This window comes from Lactuca saligna, chromosome 4 (genome assembly GCF_052625555.1).
Source record: "Lactuca saligna cultivar CGN05327 chromosome 4, ASM5262555v1, whole genome shotgun sequence".
Lineage (NCBI taxonomy): Eukaryota > Viridiplantae > Streptophyta > Magnoliopsida > Asterales > Asteraceae > Lactuca > Lactuca saligna.
The window spans coordinates 121,279,583-121,305,580 of NC_136420.1; the positions used below are offsets into that span (position 1 = coordinate 121,279,583).

The 25,998-nt window shown below is 34.3% G+C and overlaps 1 protein-coding gene across 1 annotated transcript; it reads right to left on the reverse strand.

The window, feature by feature from the left end:
• Positions 1 to 20,119: 20,119 nt before the first annotated feature.
• On the reverse strand, positions 20,120 to 22,201 carry LOC145042703 (uncharacterized). Its single transcript, XM_078991164.1, has 7 exons — positions 21,995 to 22,201; positions 21,793 to 21,898; positions 21,589 to 21,713; positions 21,348 to 21,444; positions 20,998 to 21,107; positions 20,834 to 20,908; positions 20,120 to 20,414 (listed from the first exon to the last, which is right to left on the reverse strand). Exons 2-7 carry the CDS (start codon positions 21,860 to 21,862, stop codon positions 20,364 to 20,366), a joined length of 528 nt encoding a protein of 175 aa, XP_078847290.1. The 5' UTR covers positions 21,863 to 21,898; positions 21,995 to 22,201; the 3' UTR covers positions 20,120 to 20,363.
• Between the last annotated feature and the right edge of the window lie 3,797 nt (positions 22,202 to 25,998).

The following is a 25,998-nucleotide window of genomic DNA, read 5'->3' on the forward strand; positions in this document are numbered from 1 at the left end:
ACTTTCTCTCTGTCTAGAAAAGTTACAATTTTGGTGCACACCACAACAATGACCAACCCTCCCTTTATATAGGAGAGAGAAAATACACCAACAATACAATAAAGGGAAAATAAATAACCTAACTATCACTTATTATTTGTAGAGCATTTTCATGCTCTAACAATCTCTTCCTAAATGCTCGCAAATGATGAGGGATACAACAAGTGATAAAAGACTATAATACAGTAACCCGACTAGCAAGTGTGGTAATAAAATAAAACATAATGAGATCCAAATGCTGAAATATATTCGAAACTCTGAAGTGTCTGTGATGTCTAAATTTGGCCATTAATCTCTAAACAGTGAGGGTCTTCGACTTCAAAGCACACCAATGAAGTAGAAAAATAAGATCCAAATCTTCAAACTTGTCATAAGCAGCATGAGCAAGTAGTAGATCCAATAAAAGAGACACTTTGGTTTCAAAAAGTCTGAAAAACATCTCTAGTTCTCGAATCATAATACACTAAATAATAACCTACTAAAAATGTGAAACATCCAAAAATGAAGTCCGGATAATAAATAATGTGAGTCCAAAGACATGGTCTAGCAATGCTAAAAAATTGATCAAAAAGATAAAAAAAATAATAATAATAATAAGTGTCACGTCACATCGCCAAAATAATTTTCATCTTCAAAGTATCAAAAACCCAAACTCAAGAAGTCATAATATCTGAACTAGATGCAAACACAAAAGAATCATCCTGTGGTGGAGTCCGAATAATAAATAATTTGGAACCGAGAAACATTGAGTAATGCCAAAAATTTGATCCCTGAAGACGAAAAATCAGTGCCACATCGCATCACTAAATAAATCATCGTCTTCAGAAGTCTTCAAAAATCCAAACTCAAAAAATCATAAAAACCATATCCGGATGATATCTTAAATTATCTCCCTATTTTTGATAACTAGAGACCGGATATCAAAAATAAATATATCATCGGGATGGAGAGTGTCGGATATCAATAGTTAAGATGTCTCCCTAGATGTATGAATGGTCTCGATAAGACACGAGAAAGAGAGTAAAATAAATACTCTGTGGTCATATGTAGCTGGTGGATTCAGTCGCTGAAAACTGCTCAAACAAATACCAAAGAGAGAATAATAACTCTGCGTAAAAAAAATCTCTGATGTGCTGAAAGAATACTGATATATCCAAACTGCGGTGTTGGAACTCTTGAAGTGGTCTTCAAAAGAAAATAAAGTTCACATGCTTAAAATACATGATTCGTCAACCGTAGATCAAGAGCGACAAGTCAGAAAAATTTCATAAAACGAAGAATGTGAACGAACTTTGTTGATCAGTCGCCGTTGTGGTGCAAACGTCACAAAGAATAATATGAAGTCCGACTGCGGTATGGAGTAATCTTCATGAAAATGGTAGAAGTCTTTCATAATAATCAGCATGAAGTAAACCAATGTGACTATCCAAGATTGGGTTGTGGCAAAAATTGGTGTTAAATATATTTGGTTTTAAAATAAATAATTGGTTTTAATAAAAAAAATTGGCTAAATAAAAAGTTGGTGTTAAAAAAGTAATTGTCTAAATAAAAAGGGATAATGACTTGAAAGGGTAACGAACTTTCGACTTTTGTCACATTTAGTCACTAAACTTTTTTTCGTTATCTATTTGCCATTGAACTATTGAAACTGTTCATATTTTACCCTTATGACCGGCTGTTACCAGTCATAAGGGTAAAATGTGAACAGTTTCAATAGTTTAGTGGCAAATAGATAACGAAAAAAAAATTTAGTGACTAAATGTAAACAAAATCGAAAATTCTTTTCCCTTTAAAAAGTTCAATGACTAAATGTGAACAAACTTCGTATTGTATTATGTTTTAGCAAATTATTTATTTTTGTTTAATTGTTGCAACATTTGTTGATGAAGAAATCTATGAAATAAAAAAACAAAATGTAACATCCGGATTTCCGGGTATCATAATTTAAGTATTTTTCTTTTGATTTAAGAAGAGAGACTCGACGAGTTGACGCCTCAACTCGTCGAGTAAGGTCGCGACTGATGACTCGGATTAATGAATGGACTCGACGAGTCGGTGAGGCGACTCGACGAGTCCGCGCTGTTGGCAGAAACCCTAAATCTTTGGGCCCGAGCCATATTTAAAGGCACTTATGGCCTTCAATTGCGACTACCTTTCCCATAAGTGAGAACCCTAGCGAGCTTGAGTGTGTAGAGTGAGAGGAAGACCGATCTTGAGCTTTTTGGTGTGATAGATCTGGACCCTTCTAGGTCCAGAGAGTCGAGAATATGAAGCTTTAGTAGAGTAAACCTTGGGGTTCGAAGTTAGGAAGCATTTATGGGATTTTTATGGTATATATAGTTATTTTCATCTTTCACGTAGATATGAAGTATTTTATATAAATTACGTGTTATGTGTGCATATTATTTGAATAGTTGTTGTCTATGCTGGATGAACGATTTTATACATGTTTTAAAAGATTTAAATGGTATATTTATTTTATATCTACAAATATGTTGCGGATGAAACATGGGTAGATGAAATAGTTGGTGTGTGATGAAATAAAATGATAACCGGGGGCTAAAAGGTTAAATGCGGTGTATACCGAAGTTCGTTACCCTTTTTTTTTTTTTAACCCTTTCAAAACTTGCAAAGCTAAGGGGCTAAAAGGTTAAATGCAGTGAAAGGGGGCTAAATGGTGAACTCATTGGTGGAAGGGGTTGGAAATCTGCGGTGTATACCGAAGTGGAGTGGCTGAAAAAAAAAACTTCGGTATAAATGGGCTAACTGGGATATTTTTTTTTTTTTTTGGTCTGCGATATTATTGTTTGCGGGCAGTGGAATTGTAAAGTGTTTGTCGTTTAAAATGAAATTTTCACAAGTTGGGACCGGAGAGTGGGAACTGCAGTATTGGGATTGGTTGAAAGGTCTGGGCCGGACCTTAATTGTTGATCTTCTGTGATTTTTCATTCAACGCTTGAAAAGATAGATGTATCTTCTTCAAAAAGTCAAGTCATCTCCTAGATAATACTCAAGATATTTTTGTCTCTTCTAAAGCAAATTTCATCAAGTAAGCTCTTTAGACAAATACCATCTTCTTCTTATTTTCCAGCAGCAAGAAAAAACTTTATAAACCCAGATTTTTTCAGCAGAAATATGAACAAGATAGCAGCAACATTTATTCTTCTAAGCTTGAATCAACCTCACAAATAGAAAAATTCATCATAAAAATTTCCGGTTTGAACCCGAAAATTCTTGCAAAAATCCGAAAAATCTTCAAAATAAACACCGAACGGTAGTCGTTCCCTTGAACTAGTCGCTTGAACCTTCAAGGTACGGCTCTGATAACAATTGTTGAGACCCATTTTGAACGATCAGTGGATGCGGAAGAACAATATCTCAAGATTTAACGGAAATAAAAGTGAAGAACATGATGAGAAATTCCATAGATTAGAAAAGAAAAGAGAGAAAAATAATATCATATGAAGAACATTGGTGGGAAAGAGAAACTCTCCCTAGGTGGGAGAGATCCCACCACTTTGTCTCTATCTAGAAAAGTTACATTTTTGGTGCACATGACAGTAATAACCAACTCTCCTTTTATATAGGAGAGAGAAAATACACCAACAATACAATAAAGGGAAAATAAATAACCTAACTATCACTCATTATTTGTAGAGCATTTTCATTCTCCAATAAGAAGGTCTAGTCCTTGGTCTATGTTGGGCGTTCCTCGGTGGGACGCTGCACGTATGAGGACTACGCGCCTCGTACGAGGCGACGCGTGTCTTCATCTGAAGTGCTGACCGTAGGGAGCAACCAAAGGTCCAGATCAATGCTACGTCACCCATCCTCACACAACACCCTTCCGACTTATGAATTCCGTAACTTTCGCATACGAGCTCCGTTTTTGACGTTATTTATATCCACACGTAGGCAACGACGTAATTTACAACTTCGTTTAGACTTCATCAGCTAATTTTGAGTTTATTTTTAAAGTTATATTTTTAACAGGCCGGGACAGGTAAAGTCCGTTAAAATTTCATAACTTTGTGATCCGATGTCCGTTTTCATGTATCTTTTATCGTTGAGCTCTTATTAACAAGATCTTTTTTTCTTGTTTAGATAGTATCGCCTAAAAATTGATCGATCTATAATCCGAATTCCAGGCTGTGCACTTCTATGCTAAATCTTAGAAAAATCATAACTTCCTCATACGAAGTCAGATTTGGACGTTCTTTTTATGCATGCTCTCGGTTTAACGTATACTACGAATTTCATTTTGATCCCTATAGCTAAAAAGTATTTTATCACAAACTCATTTTTTACAATTCTTAGTGTTTTGCCGTAAAACTTTGACGATTCGTAACTTCTTCATTATAACTCGGATTTCGACGTTTTTTATATGTATGGAACCCATGTGACATATGCAATAACTTGGTTAAGATTATTTACTCTAAATAATATTCTGTCAAAAATTCATTTTTGATGCTTATTGTCTCTAAATTGACTAGCCAAAATCTGCGAGTGTTACATTGTGAGTTGGTTGTTGTGTGTGTGTTGGTTCGAGAGTTAATGGAAGCAGTGTATGGTTGGAACTAGAAGGGTCATCCCCCATCTTGTCTCCCTTTGTTCATTATATCCCTAGAAAATTATCATTAGAATGAGCTTTCTATCGAAGGAATATCTAATCACTTGTGTCAAGTGATGTAACGCCCGTAGATTCGGGCGACTCAATTTAGAGATGTTAAGCATCTAAAATGAGTTTTTTATAGAAGATTATTTAGAATGAATAATCTTAACTAATTTTTAGTATATGTTACAATGATTCCATACATATAAAGAACGTTGAAATCCGAGTTATAACAAAGAACTAATGACTTCTCGAAGTTTCGCAACAGAACCGACACAACGTTGTGTGACGTAAAAAGTGAATTTATGATAAAGTGCTTTTTAGCCTTAGTGATCTAAATGAAAGTTGTAGAGTTCGTTAAACCGAGAGCATGCATAAAAAGAACGCCCAAATCTGACTTCGTATGAAGAAGTTATGAATTTTCTAAGTTTCAGCTTAGCGGTATGCAGTCCGAAACTCGAATATAAGATCGAGCGATTTCAAGCCGAAACAATCTAAACGAGAATCAAAGGTCTCGTTGATAGTAGTGCAATGGTAAAAAGACAAACGTTTACGGACGTCAGATGAAGAAGTTATGAATTTATAATGGAGTTTTCCTGTCTCGGCATACTAATAATAAATAATAAAAATAAATCAAATTAGCCGACAGAGTCTAAACAAAAGTTGTAGAGCGTAGTCTCACCTATACATGGATATAAAGAACGTTGAAAACGAAGTTCGTATGAGGAAGATATGAATTTTTGAAGTTTATTAAATAATTAAAATATTAAATTTAAATATAAATGTCCGATATTATCTGAAGGGGGGAGTCACCGGACTTATTTGGGTTACGCCCAATGTAGCTGAGCATTATGCCCAATGTAATGCGAGGGTTCAGGACCTATATAAAGGGGTACGAGGCTGCCTTATTTCTATGCTTATTTTAACTTCTCTCTCTCTCTCTCTCTCTCTCTCTCTCTCTCTCTCTCCCGTTTTACCTTGTTTTTCGTGCAAGAAAAATCACAAAGCCCCAATATTAATCCCAGGCCCCGAAGCAAGTCCCGAAGCCCCGAAGATCCCGAGATGTAAAATTCCCGAGCCGAAGCTTTGCTCGCGTGAAGCCCGGTTTTTGGAAAAACATCCTGGTTTCGTCGGAAAAGAGTATTTCAAGAGATGAGATGTTGTTCGATCATCTTCTAATCAAGTGAGTGTATAGTCCTTTTCATAACACGATTTTAATACAAGTATTGTTTGAATGTATTAAGTGTATGTTTTGTATGAGTGTGTAGTCACTTTCTTCTAACTCATAAATATGAAGTATTTATTATGAAATACGTGCTATGTGTTTATATATTGTTGTTTATTTGAGATGAGTGTGGAATGGATGTTTTATATAGTTTTTAAATGAGTTAAGCTGTATATGTATTTTATATCTATAAATATGTTGGGTAGAACCTGGGTAGATGAGATAGTTGGTGTGTGATAAAAGGATAAGTTAGATAATGAGATAAAAGGTAATATAGATCTTGAGATGAGGGTGACAAGTGGAAAATGAGTGAAACCTTTACCTAAACAATGCCCCCCGTCATTCAGCAGAATAGGGATGACAACCACATACTATTCTAGACAGTCAGTGGAACACTAGCAGACTCGCAACTTGTAGGTGTTTGTGAACGATGTGTTTACCGGTGTACTCTAAAAACCCATTGACATGTATTGTGAGAGGGATCTCGAGAATGATACTATCAATAAACAAGATAAACTTGTTATTAGATCCAGGAGTATGGATCAAATCACGATTTAGGTATAGTAAATTGTCCATAGTCTGGGAGTATGGATTGGGCACAGTTTTAGATCTGGGAGTATGGATCAGACCAAGAGGTTAGTTTTAGATCTGGGAATATGGACCAGGTGAAAAGATTAGTTTTAGATCCATGAGTAGGGATCAAGTAAAGAGGAAAATTTTAGATACGAGATTTAGATCATGTCGTTGTGAGGATCGATGGGGGTAGGATAAGAGTTGTTTTTATATGGTGAAATTATATAAGTTTGTGAGTTCTATATGTATATGTATATATATAATATAACATTGTGGGTTGAAAACCCTATATGCTCACCAGGCTCCCAAGCCTAACCCACTTAGTTTTCTTTGTATTACAGGTTATGGAACGAGAGCATAAGTTAGCTAACATAATGAGAGATTTTGGATTATAGGTTAGTGGTTATGAATAACTGTTGTAAGGTCTATTTGTTCTGTTTATGATTTTGGTCTGTATTGAACATGACATCCCGAGTTTTTGTTATATAATGAAAATACATTTCTTTAAAGAAATGGTTTGATAAATTCTTATCATATTTTGTTTTGGGAACAAATTCCGCAACTATTTTCTTTAAAAGATTACTCTGATTTTAAAACAAAGCATAAACAAATTGGTCTTTTCCGGCCGTGAAATTGGGGATGTTACAGTTGGTATCGGAGTATTAGTTTAAGCGAACTAGGAATTTGTAGGAAATTTCTAGAATTAAATTAAGAATGCTAAGTAATGATCGTGAGTAGTGTGTCTAAAACATGTTAGGCAGTACTCCTAAATTTACACAAGCACTAGTTTATTTTAGGAATGATGCCTAAAATGCTTTTATGTGTTAAATGTTTTGTGAGATAGCTATATCAATGCTATTATTTGTTCGGATCCATGGTCTGTTGCCGATCGCATCTGGAAACCTTATGTGTTTAGAATTCAAAGCGTATGACTACGATATTAGAATTAGCATGTAAACGTTTCAGAGTGATAAGGATGATTTAAATATCTATCGTGAATGAGGATCTAAATTCACCTTATTCGGCGTTTAGATCAAAATGGCAAGCACACAAAGCGGACTAGAAAACGATAACCCGCAGCCTGAGTCACAAGGGATTGGGAGTGCACCAGAAATAACAGTTGTACCCGAGCTAATCACGATGTCAGGAGTATACGTAGTGGTGTAGATGATGTTGGATCAACAGATGAAAGAAACAAGGTGTTTAAGTCAACAAAGTAAGGACGAACTTGTTGTGCCAGTACGCCAGACACCTATTCTTGAGGCAGCTATCTAGGTTGGTAAGTCAGTTGAAGAAATGATCGACGACAGGACCACCAACAAGGTTGAACTTGGAAAAAAGAGGAAATTTGAGGAGTCTTCTAGGTCCAAAAAAAGTAACATGTTCTCGAAGTCTAGCAAAAAGGGAGGTAAAGAAAAATGGTGCAGGATATGAAAAAAGAAAACCCTGGAATATGTGGTAAGGAGGTGACATGTTTTAAGTGTGGAAAGCATGGACATTATGCCAACGAATGTACATTCAATGAAAGGGTATGTTACGAATGTAATAAGACAGAGCACTTCAAGTAGGACTGCCCAAAGAGGGAAGAATCTACAAAGCCAAAGGTACCACTGAAGCATTATGAGAGATGCGATGAAGAGGTGACTTTGTACAAATGTTGAAGGAAAGGCCATTACGCCAACAAGTGCACATCCGATAAGAAGGTGTGGTACGGGTGTAATAAAGAAGGGCATTTTTCTAGAGATTGCCCAAATAAGAATGAACCAGCATAGCCTAAGGCATTCCACATGATCCTCGATGAAGCAGAAAACAACGCGAGGATTCAAGGGTGAAGACTTCATATCAATATATAAAGTTTGTATCAAGAAGTATAGCCTATTAGAGGCGTAGTATAGGGTGAACTTGAACATTTGTGTAACCGTTTCAAGAAATAATATAAACCCTAGTTTTGCTATCTGATGTGTTGAATGATTGTGTGATTTTATTGTATGGTGACTTGGTCGACTGTTGGACAATACTTGGGACAAGTATGAGTAGGTGTGAAAGGTAGTAGATGCATATACTACCAGAGGTACAGGACTCACACTTGGATCAGGGAACGTCACAAGGTTACCAAGAAGCTAGTGATTGGTCTCGTTTTATTCAAGTATGTCATTACCATCATTTTGGTAATGACTAATGAGATGGTTGTTATTCCGACCCTAGTGGTGATATCAAATTGAGTCTGACTACGATGAGTTTGTTACATGGTTCGGAGAACCAAGTTCGATGTAGCATCTAACTGAGGTCAGAAGATTGAAATCAATGCGACCGATAGCATCGCGCTCGTTGATAAAGAAGTTTGTAGCTAGAGATGCTACATGCTAAAATATGATTATATCACATTCAAATATGAGGGAAGATATATTCCATTTTGGAATTTGACTCTAAGAGACTTGGGTCTAAACATTGCTTCATACGATGAGAGGTCATTAGAACATGACCCACCGATCTGTTACAATAGATAAGGGAAAGTACTTATCCTAAGAAGAAGAATGAGCCTGCAATGAGGACTTATTTTGTAACTTGAAGGTTATGATTGAAAGTCCAACATAGTACGAAAGGAGCAGGTGCAAGATTGAGCATCGCTTGCGGTTAAGAAGTCCAAGAGTTAGATACTCAGTCGAAGAAACATAGAAGTTAGGATTATTACATAGGATGAAAAGATAACATATGGAATCATTATACAAGTCATATTTTTGTTGATGATTCTGGGACGTAATCATCCTAACGGGGAGATAATTGTAACGCCCGTAGATCCGGACTAGTCAATTTAGAGATGTTAAGCGTCTAAAATGACTTTTTAATAGAAGTTTATTTAAAATGAATAATATTAACTAAGTTTTAGTATATGTTACAAGGATTACGTGCATATAAAGAACGTTGAAATCCGAGTTATAACGAAGAAGTTACGACCTGTCGAAGTTTCGCGATAGAAACCGACACAACGTTGTGTGACGTAAAAAGTGAATTTATGATAAAGTGCTTTTTAGCCTTAGTGATCTAAACGAAAGTTGTAGAGTTCGTTAAAACAAGAGCATGCATAAAAAGAACGCCCAAATCTGACTTCGTATGAGGAAGTTATGATTTTTCTAAGTTCCAACTTAGCGGTATGCAGCCCGGAACTCGAATATGAGATCGAGCGATTTCTAACCGAAACAATATAAACAAGAATCAAAGGTCTTGTTGATAGTAGTGCAACGGTAAAAAGTCAGACGAAAGCGGACGTCAGGTGAAGAAATTATGAATTTATAACGGAGTTTTCCTGTCTCAGTATACTAAAAATAAATTCAAAATTAGCCGACGGAGTCTAAACTAAAGTTGTAGAGCGTAGTCTCACCTACGCGTGGATATAAAGAACGTCGAAAATCGAGTTCGTGTGAGGAAGATATGAATTTTTGAACTTTACTAAATAATTAAAATATTAAATTTAAATATAAATTTCCGATATTATCCGAAGGGGGGGAGTCACCGGACTTATCCAGGTTACGCCCAGCATAGCTGAGTATTACGCCCAACGTAATGCGAGGGTTCAGGCCCTATATAAAGGGGTGCGAGGCTGCCTTGTTTACTTGCTCATTTACTCTTCTATTTTTCCCGTTTTACCTCGTTTTTCATGCAAGAAATATCCCGAAGCCCCGGTATTAATCCGGGCCCCGAAGCAAGTCCCGAAGCCCCGAAGATCCCAAGAAGTAAAATTTCCGAGCCGAAGCTCTGCTCGCGTGACGCCCGATGTTTGGAGAAAACATCCTGGTTTCATCGGAAAAGAGTATTTCAAGAGACGAGGTGTTGTCCGATCATCTTCTAATCAAGTGAGTCTATAGTCCCTATCATAACACGATTTTAATACAAGTATTGTTTCAATGCATTAAGTATATGTTTTGTGTGAGTGTGTAGTCACTTTTTTCTAACACATAAATATGAAGTATTTGTTATGAAATATGTGCTATGTGTTTATATATTGTTGTTTCTTTGAGATGAGTGTGGAATGAATGTTTATATAGTTTTTAAATGAGTTAAAGTGTGTATGCATTTTATATCTACAAATATGTTGGGTAGAACATGGGTAAGTGAGATAGTTGGTGTGTGATAAAAGGATGAGTTGGATAATGAGATAAGAGGTGATATAGATCTTGAGATGAGGGTGACAAGTGGAAAATGAGTGAAACCTTTACCCAAACGATGCCCCCCGTCATTCAACATAGTAGGGATGACAACCACAGGCTATTCCAGACAGTCAGTGGAACACTAGCAGGCTTGCAACTTGTAGGTGTTTGTGAACGATGTGTTCACTGATATACTCTAAAAACCCATCAACATGTATTGCGAGAGGGATCTCGAGAATGATACTGTCAATAAAGAAGATAAACTTGTTATTAGATCTGGGAGTATGGATCAGATCAGGATTTAGGTATAATAAATTTTCCCTAGTTCGGGAGTATGGATTGGGCACAATTTTAAATCTGGGAGTATGGATCAGACCAAGAGGTTAGTTTTAGATCCGAGAATATGGATCAGGTGAAAAGATTAGTTTTTGATCCGTGAGTATGGAACAAGTAAAGAGGAAAATTTTAGATACGAGAGTTTAGATCGTTTCGTTGTGAGGATCGATGGGGTAGGATAAGAGTTGTTTTTATATGGTGAAATTATATAAGTTTGTGAGTTCTATATGTGTGTGTGTATATATATATATATATATATATATATATATATATATATATATATATATGATATAACATTGTGGGTTGAAAATCCTATATGCTCACCAGGCTCCTAAGCCTGATCCACTCAGTTTTCTTTATATTACAGGTTATGGCACGGGAGCATAAGTTGGCTAACATAACGAGAGATTTTGGATTATAGGTTAGTAGTTATGAATAACTGTTGTAAGGTCTATTTGTTCTGTTTAAGCTTTTGGTCTGTATTGAACATGACATCCTGAGATTTTGTTATATAATGAAAATACATTTCTTTAAAGAAATGGTTTGATAAATTGTTATCACATTTTGTTTTGGGAACAAATTTTGCAACTGTTTTCTTTAAAAGATTACTCTGGTTTTAAAACAAAGCGTAAAAAAACCGGTCTTTTCTGGCCATGAAATTAGGGATGTCACACGAGGCCTGAAGATGGTTTATATGTATGTTACCGAACTACGGTTCGATGCCGGGTGGTACCCGAGGAAGGAATGCATGCTTAGTTATACCTTTTGTCTTTGTGATACTTGTATGTGTCTGGTAGAGAGATAAGTGTGGGTGGGGGCCCGTATCTCATCACTAGTTGAGTGTGGATGGCGTTCCATATCTCATTAGTAGCAGAGTAGGGGCGGGCCACAACATAGGCGTGGCCTTGAGACTAGCAGTTATAGTGATGTGTTTACTTGTTATGTACTTGCTTGATTATGATTATATGTTTGCATGTGTATAGCGGGCGAGGCCTAGAGACAGGAGGGGCCTAGTAGAAACAGATCTGAATACCGAGCGGGGCTCGATGCTAAGCGAGGCCTGATACCGGATTTGTCCGATGCCAGGCAGGGCCCGAGGTAGCAGGCTAGGCCCAATTTTTGCAGTATGTGACTATATGTATAGTATGTGGTAGTTTGGGGAGACTCACTAAGCTTCATGCTTACGATTTTCAGTTTTATTTTTGGGTACTTCCAGTTGCAAAGAGAAGAGCTCAAGATGACTGCATTGCACACACCAAGATGTTTTAGCCTAGGATGTTTACTCTGATTTTTGAGATGATATTTTGATACTTTGACAGTTATTATGATGTTTTTGAGATACATGTTTATGATGTTTACTTGATGATGATATTTATGATTTTAATAGTGAATTAAAAACAAAATTTTTTGACCTTATTTTTGGGGATGTTTCAGAAATTTATAAAGGGAAGGGGAGAGAGGTGAGGTGATTTGCATGGGAAAGTAGCAACTTTCATTCTTTTGAATATAAAAATCTAAGGTTATGGCCTTTGGAATAAAATATATAAAGTATGGTTTACTTTATGTTATTATATATAAAGTATGATTTATTTTTATTATAACATATAAAGATTGTCTGATGGTGTTGGATATGGTGAGATATGTTGGAAGAGGTGAGACATAATTTGTCTCGTATAGTTTATATATATATATATATATATATATATATATATATATATATATATATATATATATATATAACCTAGCCCTTTTATAAAAGCTTGTCATTTTCATAAAATTGTGGTGGGATTTGAGAAATTGGTAAGGTTTAATAACTAATAAAATATTGTTATTTAATATTATTAAAAATAGTATTAACACCTTATGATTTACTTTGTTTTTCTCAAATTTCGTTGTATAAAATGTGAGTGTTAAATGTGATAACTTTTGTTTTCTTGATGTATGATCCTTTTTCTTGTATTTAACCGGAGTATCAAGCTAAATACTAGATCATATGATGTTTGGAACATGTTTATGGCGTTGTGAACACGTAAACCTCGTGTCATGAATATTACCCGATACCCAACAATATTTGTGAGTTTTATCGAATTGCTACTTTACTGTAGTTTATTGTTCACAATTAAATCGTTTATTCGATAATTTATTCAAAATAGTGCATATAGTATTTATAGTATTCAACAATACATTATGAATTTTATGAAAATTACATTTCATCTTTTTGACCTAATTTACGTACAATTGACTTTTTGTGACCAAAATTAGTGGATGTCACAAGAAGTAAGGTTTTCTAGTGCAAGGATTCAGTAAGCATGACTGTTTGTATCATCCCTAAGGATGCTAAGAAGCTGTTGGAAAATATGAATGTTTGCCTTAATGGATTAAGAGCTTGGAAAAGAGACGAATTTACGAGCGTCACACAACGTGAAAGGGTCTTGCCACAGCGTGGTGGAAAAACCCATCGCGATTTTGATAAAGCTAGACCACGACAAAGCAAGGGAATCGCCATAGCATGGTAGCGAGTTTCATCCACGACTGCTTTGTCATGTGGTACCACGAGGTGGTCAATGGTTGGCCATGGCATGGTGGCCGACTGTTGACCGTTAACTTTTTGACAAGGTTGACTTTTGGTCAAGTTGTTAATTTTAGTTAGTAGACTAAGGCTTGGCCTTTTGTGATTCATTAGGCGGTGTGTGGTACTAGTTTTACGATTTTGTGAGCTGTGATCTAGTCTTCTCTGATTAGTAAGGTGAGCCTTCTCATTATACTATGTAGAATGCTAAATTATCTTTGTGACTCTTGCATGTATGTTAGACGGGCCCCTTATCTATGTTGAGCGGGTCACATTATGTATGTTGGGCGGAGCCCGTATTGGTATGTGGTATTATGGAGAATTCGTTAGGCTCCATAATTATGGATTAAATTTTATTTTTTTAGGTATTTCTGGTAGGAATGGGAAAGAGTCGGCTTCATTGCATTATATCCACCGATGATTCTGTGACATCCCCAATTTCACGACCAGAAAAGACCGACTTGTTTATGCTTATTTAAAAATAAGAGTATCCTTTTTGAAAAATAATATCGCGGAATTTGTTCACAAAAAATATGATAAAGAATTATCAAAGCATTTCCAAAGAAATGTGTTTTATTTATATTAAATCATTGGGATATCATCGTCAATACAGAAACATAAGCATCACGAAATATTACAAGCCTTAAAATAATTAAACTAGTGACTTAATACTCCTTGAATCTCTCAGCAGAATGTATCTTTCATATAGCTACCTGTGATACAATAAACTGAGTGGGTCAGGTTGGGAAACCTGGTGAGTATATAAGTATTTCAATCCCACATGTTATATATATATATATATATATATATATATATATATATATATATATATATATATATATATATATATATATATATATATATAACTCGTAATATACAATTTAACCTCATATAAACAATTTTACCCGACCCCGTCGGTCCTCACAATGATACGATCCATACTCTCAGATCTCAAACTAACAACTTTACCTAATCCATACTCCCAGATTAGGTATGTCTAATCCATGCTCTAGGATCAATGACGAATGACTATGCCCACTTTATACTCCCGAACTAAGGATTAATGACTATGTCTAATCCGTGCTCTTGGATTAATGAGAAATGACTATTCCTTCTCCACACTCTCGAATTGAGGACGAATGACTATGTCTAATCCATGCTCTCAGATCAATGACAAATTTTAAAGTTCTACCCTCCATGTATATCTCATCCGTACTCATAAGAATATGCTACCCAATATTCATCTTAATTAATTTAGGTTTATTTTGTATCCTAAATCATTATATATTATCAGATGTGCTCTTAACACCTATTTCAGGCAATATCAAATATTTCACACATAAACATATATTTAATACGTTAATTAATACTTGTATTAAATCATGTTCATGAAAGGGACTATGCACTCACTTGTTAAAATGACGACTTGAAATTTGGACAGCGCTTTGCTTCTAGCAACTGTATTTTCCTTTGACGTAACCTAACATTATTATCGCTAAGTTTTAGTCTAATATTTATTACGACTAATTATTAGTCTAGATTCATCATTAACTCAAAGTCTCATTCAAGATCTATCAAGTAAGGAATAACCAGGAAAGATCATATCGGGGGTAAGGTCCGTTTGGTATACGAAGTATATTGTTTGGAAATCCCACTTTAAACACCTCACTAAATCGTAGCCTAGACATCATCCTCGTAAGTAGATCAATCGATATAACGACTTTGAATAACTGATAAATCTTATTTATAGGTTTATAATAACGAGTTATGACTATAAATATAAGTTACACTTAAAACATAATATTGTAGCTTAACTTACCGGGCTTTTAACGAAAACTGAGAAACTACGCATGCAAAACTTTGACTCTAAAAACTTATTTCATTGGCTTTTTGACGACCCAACGTTTCTTTATCACATAGTAAAACTAGGAGAAATCGAACAAGAAAGAAAGAAGGATTCTAGAGAGAGTTTAGAGGAATGGAGTAATGAAATCTGAAGAAATCATCCTCTATTTATAGGGGTTTGATCATAGAGTAGAATCTAAGTTTCGTCCATATCTTCCACGTACAAGCTCTGTTTTCTATGTTCTTTATATCCATGCGTTGGTATTTACGAGTACTACAAATTTCGTTTAGACCCCGCCGACTAATTCCCATTCTATCTTAGATTTACAAAACTGTATCGAATTTATCGCGCTCGAAGAGTTTTGCCCATATCTTTAACATACAAGCTATATTCTCGACACTCTTTATATCCACGTGTTGGTATTTATGAGTGTTGCAACTTTTTCTTAGACTCTATCGACTAATTCTCATTCTATCTCAGATTTGCAAATTTGTATCAAATTCATCGTGCTAAAAGAGTAGGGACTAAGTTTCGTCCATATCTTTCGCATACGAACTCCGTTTTCGACTTTTTTTTATCGTTGAAATCCTATTAATGATATCTTCATTTCTCGTTTAGATTATTTTGGCTAAAAATCGACCGATCTACAATTTGATTTCCTAGTTATACTTGCTACGCTAAATCTTTAAAAAAATCATAACTTTCTCAAATGAAATAAGATTTTGACGTTCTCTATATGTACGATACATTAATTTCAAATGACAAATGACCCATTTCAGACGATACATTAATTTCAGATGTTTTGGACTATACATTTTGTGCATTTCATACTAAAGATTTTCTCACATTTACAACCAAACGGTAATTAAAAAATCACCCTTATAAATGTTTTGATTAATTTGGTGTTTAATTCATTTTTTAATTTTGCGTTTAATTCGTATTATTAAATCATTTTTAATTCATTTTGTAATTTGATGACATTCTAATAGATTCATTATTGATATCCATTTGAAGATATTTGTAAGATAGCTTGTTAAAAATAAAACATAAATTGTAATTATGTACTTTGGAGTAAATTAATATATACATTAGATATAATAAAGGTAAAAAATAATTATTCAGTAATAAAAGATATAAAAATAATAATAATAATAAGACAAAAGTTGAAGGACTAGTATTGTAGAATATAAAGAGTTAGAAATAAAATATATTCAGATTGTTATTGATCCAGAATGAAGAAAATGGTTGGAGATTCTCTCAAACCAAATTATTTCTACAAACATTTTATGAAACTAACCTATTTCTACAATACCTTTCAAAACAAGCCTATAATGTTTTTTATTTTGGGGTTTTCGTAAATATTCTTGGTCACTTGAATTTGTGTTTCTTTGTTAGGTTTACTGGAATGTCTGAATGGTCTTTGAGGATATATATACCTGCCATTGCTTTGTGTTCTTTACATAGATTGCTTAAGATTGGTGGATGTCTTGAACTTTAAGGACTTCTTGATATTCTTGTCAGCTTTTAATTCTAAAGCAAACATGTCTCACATAATTGAACGTAAGTTTCACGGGAAAATAACTTAAAAACCCAACGAAGTTTCAAAACCGTTTAAAAAACTCCAATCATGTTTTGTCTGTTAAAAAAAACCTAACAAACTTAACATTTTATCTAAAAAACCCAACTAAGTTACACTTTCTCGAAAGTCAAATAAGAGAAACAGATGATGTGGCTTATTACCGTATCGGAAAAATGACTTGTTAGACCAACGAAGTGTCTAAAACGTTTAAAAAACTCCAATCATGTTTTGATTGTTCAAAAAAAACCCAACGAACTTAAACAAAACAAAATTGGAATTTTCTGAACGGTTTGAAACTTTGTTGGACTTTTTAGACAAAAGGTTAAGTTCGTTGGGTTTTTTTGAACAGACAAAACATGATTGGAGTTTTTTGAATGGTTTGAAAACTTCGTTGGGTTTTTAAGTCATTTTCCCTAAGTTTCACACCTTATTCTGATCAAAGCAAGCGATGAACTTGCACCAAACTGACCACTTCAACATCACTTTTCATCAAGAAAACCCTCCTCCGCAACTAGGAATATGTACACTTGATCACGAACATTTGGCTTTATTTGTAAATTGGCAATCAGCTAAAGTCTAAACCAAATGTCTTATGTCACTTTACGCTTCCCTATGCTATCTGTATCAGATGTGTTTTTCTATGTTTCGTCTTTTTGCTCAAATTTTGAACTTCGGTCCCGCTAATTATACATGTATGCATCCAAAACTTTGCCTCAAATTCTGCTCTACTTTTTGTCCAAGCTTTCTAACATCAAGATGGCGCCGATTTCTTCTGCCATGTGAAACAAATCGACTTTATCTGCCACCTTTCTTGTCACTGTTCGTTCTACATCTTCTTAAGCAAATTCATGAATCAAATTAACTAAAGCCACGATCTGTAGAAGTGAAGTGAAAATGAACTCGGAAAGCAAAAGAAAGCTTCATCAGTATGTTGAGGTGGAGGAAGTAGGGCAACTTAAGAAACGAGTAGCATATCTGGAAGAAGAGACACACGTGATGATGCGAGAAATGTCCCAAAACACAGCAGAAAGGAAGTCATTGTTGAAGGACATATATCGACAACTGAAACTCATACAGTTCTCTTGTCACCCAAAAACCCAAAACATTATGGAGTACAAGTTTTGTAAGGTAAGATATATAGTTATATATATCGATCTTTTTTGCTCCATGGATACCACAGCGTAGTCATGGTTTCTGTGTTTGAACTTTTGGCAATGGCAGCAACAGGAAGGAGGGAGGGGAGATGGATTGTCTCAAGTTTTATATGAAGATTTGAATCCAACGGTGGTGATTAGAGGTGGCTTAACAGCACATTCAATGGCGACTTCAAGTGAACATGCAAAAAGTACAATGTCAAACATCTTATGCATAGAGTGTAATGATTGAAAGAGCAATAGATGACAACATTTTATCACTTGTGTAATGTTTGATCATAGGGTAGAATCTAGGAAAGGAAGGAAAGGATTGGTTTGTTTCAATATAATGAAAAAAATATGTTTGTTTGTCTTATACAATGTTTTAAAAACCGGTTTTTTAGTTGAACCAGTATGGTGATCGGTTCCGGTTTAACCGGTTCGACCGCCGGATCAACTGGTTTTTATAATTTTCATTTTTTTTTTTCTTATTTTTCTACACATACATACATACATATGTCATGAATTTGACGTCTACAAGTTCAAACATTAAAAATACACATAAAAATAAGTTGTAGATCAATATAAATACATTAAAACAACACATAACTATAAGTTTTATATCAATTCATATACATCCAAAAGAAAATAAAGTATAATACCGAAACAAAATATAATTTTAAATGAATATAAATGCATCAAAAAAATCATAATATTTACCATATGTTTTTATTTAGAGAAATCTAAATAAATATAAAAAAATCCACCTTTATTATTGAAAATATTTTTTCCATATATTTTTATTTAGTTTAACCGGTTCAATCAGTTTATTTTGACCGGTTCAACCGGTTTTTTCTAAAAACTGGCCGGTTCAATCCGGTTCAGAAATTGGTGTAAAATTGGAGATAGTTGAACTGCTCTCTTCTCCGGTTCCCGGTCCAACCGGTTCGACCAGCCGGTTCAAACCGGTTTTTAAAACACTGGTCTTATGTTATTTCTTCCATTTTGTCAAGGGATGTGTTTCTAGCTATACTATTCTTTTTCAACATCTTTCAATATTTTAATTATTAGAAATTAAATATATCCTCCTACTTTTGTTCCTACAAATCCTTATACCCAATTAAATGATGACACGTGTTGTATTAATATACTAAAATATCATTAAATGAACATTAAATGTTACACATGTCAGTATTTAATTGGGTAGGATCATTTGTAGGAACAAAAAATAGGAGAATATTTAATTTCTCAATTTAGAAAAATTACCATTTTAACTTCTAAAAATAACAAAATATATGGCAATATACATAAAAGTCACCATATTTTGTGCATTTTTGCGATTTGGCTAAACATGTTTTATTTCAGTCGATAAAAACCGCTCATTTTTAAAGAAGTTTCCATTGCAAGTTTGCAACCCTCCATATCCGGTTTAACAAGAGTTAAACCTGACAACTTTCTGAAATGACTTTTCATTTACCTACAAGGTATGCATATAACATACTAAATTGACAAATTAGAAACCAGGAAATGTTATTTTATAGATACATAGAATGTCATATAGGTAAATAAAAAGTCATGTTAGTTTTAACACGGGATCAAGGTGATCACAGTGAAAAAAAAAATGAACAATTTTCATTTACCGAAAAAAATATGTTGGTTAAACCACAAAAAGGTCAAAATAGAGTTAATTTTATATACATTGCCCAATTTAATGACAAATAATAAATAAGGTAAAGTTTAAACCAATGCATAGTTGATACGTATACGAATGAAACTTTACATGAAAGTTCATTTCATTCGCACAAACCAACAAAAGTAATTATGGAATATAATGAGTTATATCATTATATTTTTTTTATTCTATTAATTGTCCATTTCATTTCACTCTATTCAACCAAACAAACTCTAATTGTTGAACAGAATAGAGTCCATCTTTGTCGAGCTTATTATATAAAACAGGGTAAATGGACACATGGCATGTTGTTAGATATGTTCATTTCATCGACAACTAAACAACTCTAAAAGCAACAGAGTTCCATTACATCTAATTAACGAGAAGAAGGAGAGAAACAGAGAAACTCACATAGGTAGACCATAACAACATCCAATTTAGTTATATCACCAATTTACATATAAACCCCCTAATGCTTCATAAATTATACAAATGCCCAATAAATTATTTATGCACATAGCTTTCCTTATTCACAACTGTCACTATTTTTGTGGCACTGAAAACAGTTGTTGAGGTGCGTGTTCTTGCATAAATAGGATGTCAAAATGGTCATTTTGCTGTTTTCATACTCAGCCTAGTCAACCGGGACCTCAACCTCCATCTTCAATCCAGGATGGTCAAGAATCTGAAACAACAAAAGGAAGACAACCGTATGAGTGAGAATAAAATTAAATGACCATTTTACCCTTCTGTTTATAAGTAGTGCAGAGTAAACAATGACTATGAAGTGTTTGAATGAGGATAAAATGATCATTTTACCCTTCTGTCTATAAGTAGTGCTGAATGAAAAAAGAACTGGCTGAATGAGGATAAATGACAATTATACCCTTCTGTCTAAAAGTAGTGTTGAATAAAAAACGACTATGAACGTTCTGAATAAGGAGAAATGACCGTTTCACCCTTCTGTCGAGAAATGACCATTTTACCCTTCTGTCTAGAAGTAGTGCAGACTAAGAAATGACTATGAAGTGTCTGAAGGAGACTAAAGAAAAGACTGTATCTCATAAAATAGAGAAGGGTGAGGGGTAAAAACGTAAAACAGACCTTAACAAAGTCATCCACCATAAGAGAAGAATCTTTACTGTAGCCAGCTTCCTGCATGACTTTGATCAAAACTTCCTGAAAAAATTAAGATGAAATTATGAAAACTTATTGCAGGGTGAGAATATTTCTTTTAAAAAATAGTAAAAATGGAATATAAATCATGCCTCTCTTTGCTTATCTGACATGAAAGAGCCACTCAAATCCCGCAAAACCTCCATTATGTCATTAAAAGTCACCTTACCATTATAATCTGAGTCATATACTTTGAAGATAACTGTAAGATTATGTGTTTACAAGTGTTAGATCATATCAAAAGGTTCCCCTAAAAACTTCAAGTAACAGAAAATTATACAGATTTTAGTTTCTTTAATCATTGAAAAGATGATACTACTTAAATCTTTAGATCAGATGGGAAATTAAGTTTAAAAACCAAGAACTTAACCAGATTGTTTCTTAGTTTCAATCAATCTAAGAATTACAAGACCCTTAAATAAATGATTGTGATTAAGCTTACGTTCAATCTTCTGAAGCATGCTTGCTTTAGGATTAAAAGCTGACAAGAATATCACAAAGTCCTTAAAGTTCAAACCATCCACCATCTTAAGCAATCTCTGTAAAGAACGAAAAAGCAAAAGGCAGGCATATCGTCAAACACCTTGTAGGCATCCCAATAGATCATAATATTGAAACAGAGTTATAAAGCGAAAGAATTATAAAAAAATAAATCTAAAAATTAAAAAAGAAAAGAATTTTACCTGAGACAGAGGATTCACTGCAAACTCTGGTACTGATAAAAACTCATCGGCAGAAATAAAACCCTTGGCAGTGCGATCAAGTTGGCAAAATCTCTGATACAAAGAAACTATCTCTTGCTGGGAAACTGAATTCAAACAAGTATACAGTGAGTTGAGATAAAATCATCAAGTGTGTGTGTGTGGCTGCATTCAAGATTTACTTACATAGATGATTACAGTGTTCTTGAACGTCTTCAATATCATATTGAGTTAGAGTAGACGATGCACTACCCATTTGTCTTCAATCTCCAAAGTAAAGTATCAATCTTTTCTGGTGAAAATAACAAAAACCCACTAATCGGTTGGTTAAATTGATAAAGTTGATTGATTTATAAGACAGATCGAAGAGAAAAAGTAGGAAAGAGACCTGGAATTCCGAGGAAATTGAGATGATGCCTTTAACAGTGATGAAGATGGGAATACGATAGAATTATGGAAGAAAGATGGGGGTATTAAACGATGGGATTGATTGTCGTTGTCTTAATCGAAGTTTGTTTGGTTTTTGAGATGACGGGAAAACTGAGGTAATATCCCGTCCCTAGTTCCCTATAATTCTTAGCTTCTCTTATCTTTTGCTATTTTGGCTGTTTTGCATTTAATATGGGGAAAAGTATAAAAATATCATGCATCTTATCATTTCATTGATTAGTTTTTTACGTTACTTTTTTTTTTTTTTTTAATATTTTCTTCTATGGCGAGTAAAATTAGGGTTAATCGTAAAAAGTACAGATTGTATCTGTAAAAATTATAGATTCTGTTTTTTTCTTTTTAATATTACTATCTAATCCGAAGAAAGAAAAAATTTAAGATCTTTATTTTTATTTGACAATCTAATACAAAAAAGTTTTATTTCGGACCCAAGATATGGTATATGGCCGTTAGGTGGTTCCCTTTATTCGTACAAGTTATGAAATAAAGTAACCACAATATCCTAAAACGATATTTTGACTTCTTTTTAGGATTTATTTGGGACGAGCTATGGAATTTCACTCGCGTGAGATTACGTGTACAAAGCTGGTCACAAGTTTTTAGTGCTCACATTTTGAAGTTAAAAATTCAAAAAATAGGTCCTTTTATATGTGTTTTGTAGTAGTTAGGCTATACTTGTATTTATTTTTATGATTTTTGTAAGTAACCAATAACCGAAATGAAAATCTAATTCTAAAATATGATGAACAATTTTTAATTTTATTGATTTCCAAATGTGTTTTGTAATAGTTAGGCTATACTAGTCATATTTACTTTTGTAGTCGGGTATTGTTTTATAGTAGTGTTTTTCATACTCTGAAATATGTCAAAATAATTCTCAATTCAAAGAACTATTCCAAATCAAGAAGTTGTACTTGTTCTCTAACTTCCTCTGGATGAAGGCTATGATGGTGTAACAGATAATTTGGAATGGAAATTGTTAGCAAAGTAACTTACATATAAAAATATAATAGTCATCTTAAATTTGTCGATTATTTCGTTACGAACTAATTAATATTTTTATATATAGAGAAAAGCAACACACGGAAATACCCCTTATGTCGAATTCAATTATGTTCATCAAGTTTTTTGTTCATCTTCATTAATTTTTCATGATCTATTCTGCATTTGCAAATTCCTTGTACTTTGATCTAGAAATCTTCATTCAAAAACTTGCTTTGATTTGAATTTCTTATATCACTCATTGATTTGATTCTCTACTTATTTTTCTCTAAAATCATGGCAAAAGATGATCTTTATACCGTCACATTCAATTTGGCGAGTAGCACTGGTTCATATCCCTAGGGTTCATTTCAACCCGATCACAAGTATGGGCCCCCGCCCTGGGGTATATTTCAAACCGACATATCATATTGGGTCCCGCCCTGGGGTGTATTTCAACCCGATCACACATATAGTACATCACAACTAACATATGACATAAACAGATAATGGACCGACCTTGTGCCTTCAACCCGTAACACCGGAAAGAGACTCACCTCAGTCTGCTACAGATAACAACTCCTCAGCTACCAATCTAAAAATCTCAAGCTGAAAAGATATACAAAATACCCTAATTAAGATTACATTACAAAACCAACCAAGGCCCAAAATCCCTAAGTCCAGACTCTTCAAATAAGGCCCAAATGCACTTTCCATTTTATGGGCCCAACCATATTTGGCCAAATTACAATAATGGGCCTAAAGCCCAAAAGGCCCAACCCATGACACTATAAGCCCACATAGGAGGTCGATCCATCCAACTTAACAATACTAAGGCCCACAATACAATCCAACACTCCTAGAGTCCAAAGACAGAGCCCACCACCAAAGGCCCAAAATACTGCAGCCCACTGCTGAGTATGCAGGGCATGCTTAACTTATACGCTAAGCTTACACGCTTAAGGGCCTATACGCTGCACGTACGAGCTTTTACTCCCAACATAATCCTCTGAAAACTTTGCATTAATAGCTTATTTGGTTAAGACACTTTATCCAATACCCAAATTTGACCTCCTTGAAGTAGATAATCACGTAAAGTTGTCAACTTTACATGCATGCATGGCTTAATGAAGCCCAAAAGACCTTAATAAATGACTTAATGCTTCCATGGAGGTCACAAACACCATAAAGTTTTCACCTTTAAGCTTAAAGAGGCCACTAAACATCTAGATCTACAAACTTTGGCATCTCAAATGGTGTTGACTCATCAAGACCTTCCAAAAGGGACCAAAACGACCAAAACAAGCTCAAGAGGAGATCTAAACAATAGATGAGCAAGGTATGAACTTTATACCTCCACAAGCTTCCTAAGATGAAGGATATGTTGGATCTAGAAGTTTTACCACGTCCAAGGGTTGCACCACAAACTCTTCTCATTGCAAACACGCCCAAAAATGGCTTCCTTTTGATACTCCAAGCTCAAACTCACCTCCAAAGGCAATTAGGGTTTCTAGGGACGTTGAGAGGAAATGGAGGCCGATACAAGTGAGGTCCAAAGTATATAAGAGGGTTTAAATAGGCCACAAAACCACAAATTTAGGATTTCTAATCCAAGCGACGTACGCCCTACGTACCTCCTTGTACACCCCACGTACGAGGCTCCGATGCTCGATGATGCGCCCTCGTACACTAAGTGTACATGCGAGTATGCCCAGCGTACGAGGGGAGGGTCCTTTGCTAAAACTCAATAATACAAATAAAGGAAATTTACCTGGATTTTTGGATGTTACACTTAGACCCGAACGAAAAACAATTGTTTCAATGGTGAAAGCACATGAACAATTCAAGAATTACAAGATGTCACAAGTGGTTGGAATTCTAAATTCACATGAAGAAGAAGTATTTGAAGTTACGCCAATTTCTAATGTTGGTCCCTTGGATTTGTTGCAAAGGAAGAAGTTCTAAAAGCGAAGAAATCGAAAGAAATAATTATTGAGTATTATGATTCTGATGCGGTAGACAATGAGTGGACAAGCAAAGAAAAGGATTTGATGGTGAGTAATCCGAATAAATAATTTAAGAATAATTTCTCTAAGTTTGGTTCAAGATATGGAATAGTTCAAGAGAAGTGGAAACTATGATATTGATAAAAACTAGGGTGCATAAAATGGTGATAATTCAAGAAATTATCAAAAGTCTGAAAATGAGAAGAAATATGAGAAGATTTTGGGAGATTTTTGTTTGGATTGAAATTTTTCAATGGAAAAAATCATTTTGCGAAAAATTTCATTATGAGGAAGAAGAGTGAGAAGAAAGAAAGGACAAAAGATGAAGCATATTATGCAAAGACAATTGATGATCTTCGGATATCAAACATTTAAGGAAAGCAAGAGTGCAAACATTGAAGTTTGGTCAATTGATTCTAAGGATGAAGAAGTCTGAAGGCCAACTCATGGAGCTATGTTTGTAACTAATGTTGTTTATGTAGGTAAAAGCGAGATTAAACTTTTTATTGTGAAGAGCTTAAATTCTGATGACTCAAAATGAAACTCTGAAGCTAACTTGCAGAATGGAGATTCCAATACAAATTCCCAATCCAATTGTCTTTCCACAAAAAGTGTTGGTGAACATGTGGAATCATGTAAGAAGGTTGTTGAAAATGTACATTTTATGCTTAAATCTTTGAATATTTCAAGTTCTCTTTATGATGATGAATTAAGAGAATTAAGAGAAACCATTTCGTAATTAAGTGAAAGTCTAAGATGGAATAGGAGAATAGTTACTAATCTTAGTGATGATCTTAGTATATCTTCATTTAAAAACGAAAAGAAAAGACTTAGAATAAAGATCTTAGAGTTTGAAATGGTGAGAGTAAAAGATTATATGTTTGTAATGAAAATGACAATAGAATTTTAATGAAACAAAGAAACATTTTCTGTAAAATAGCTTAAAGATTGTATG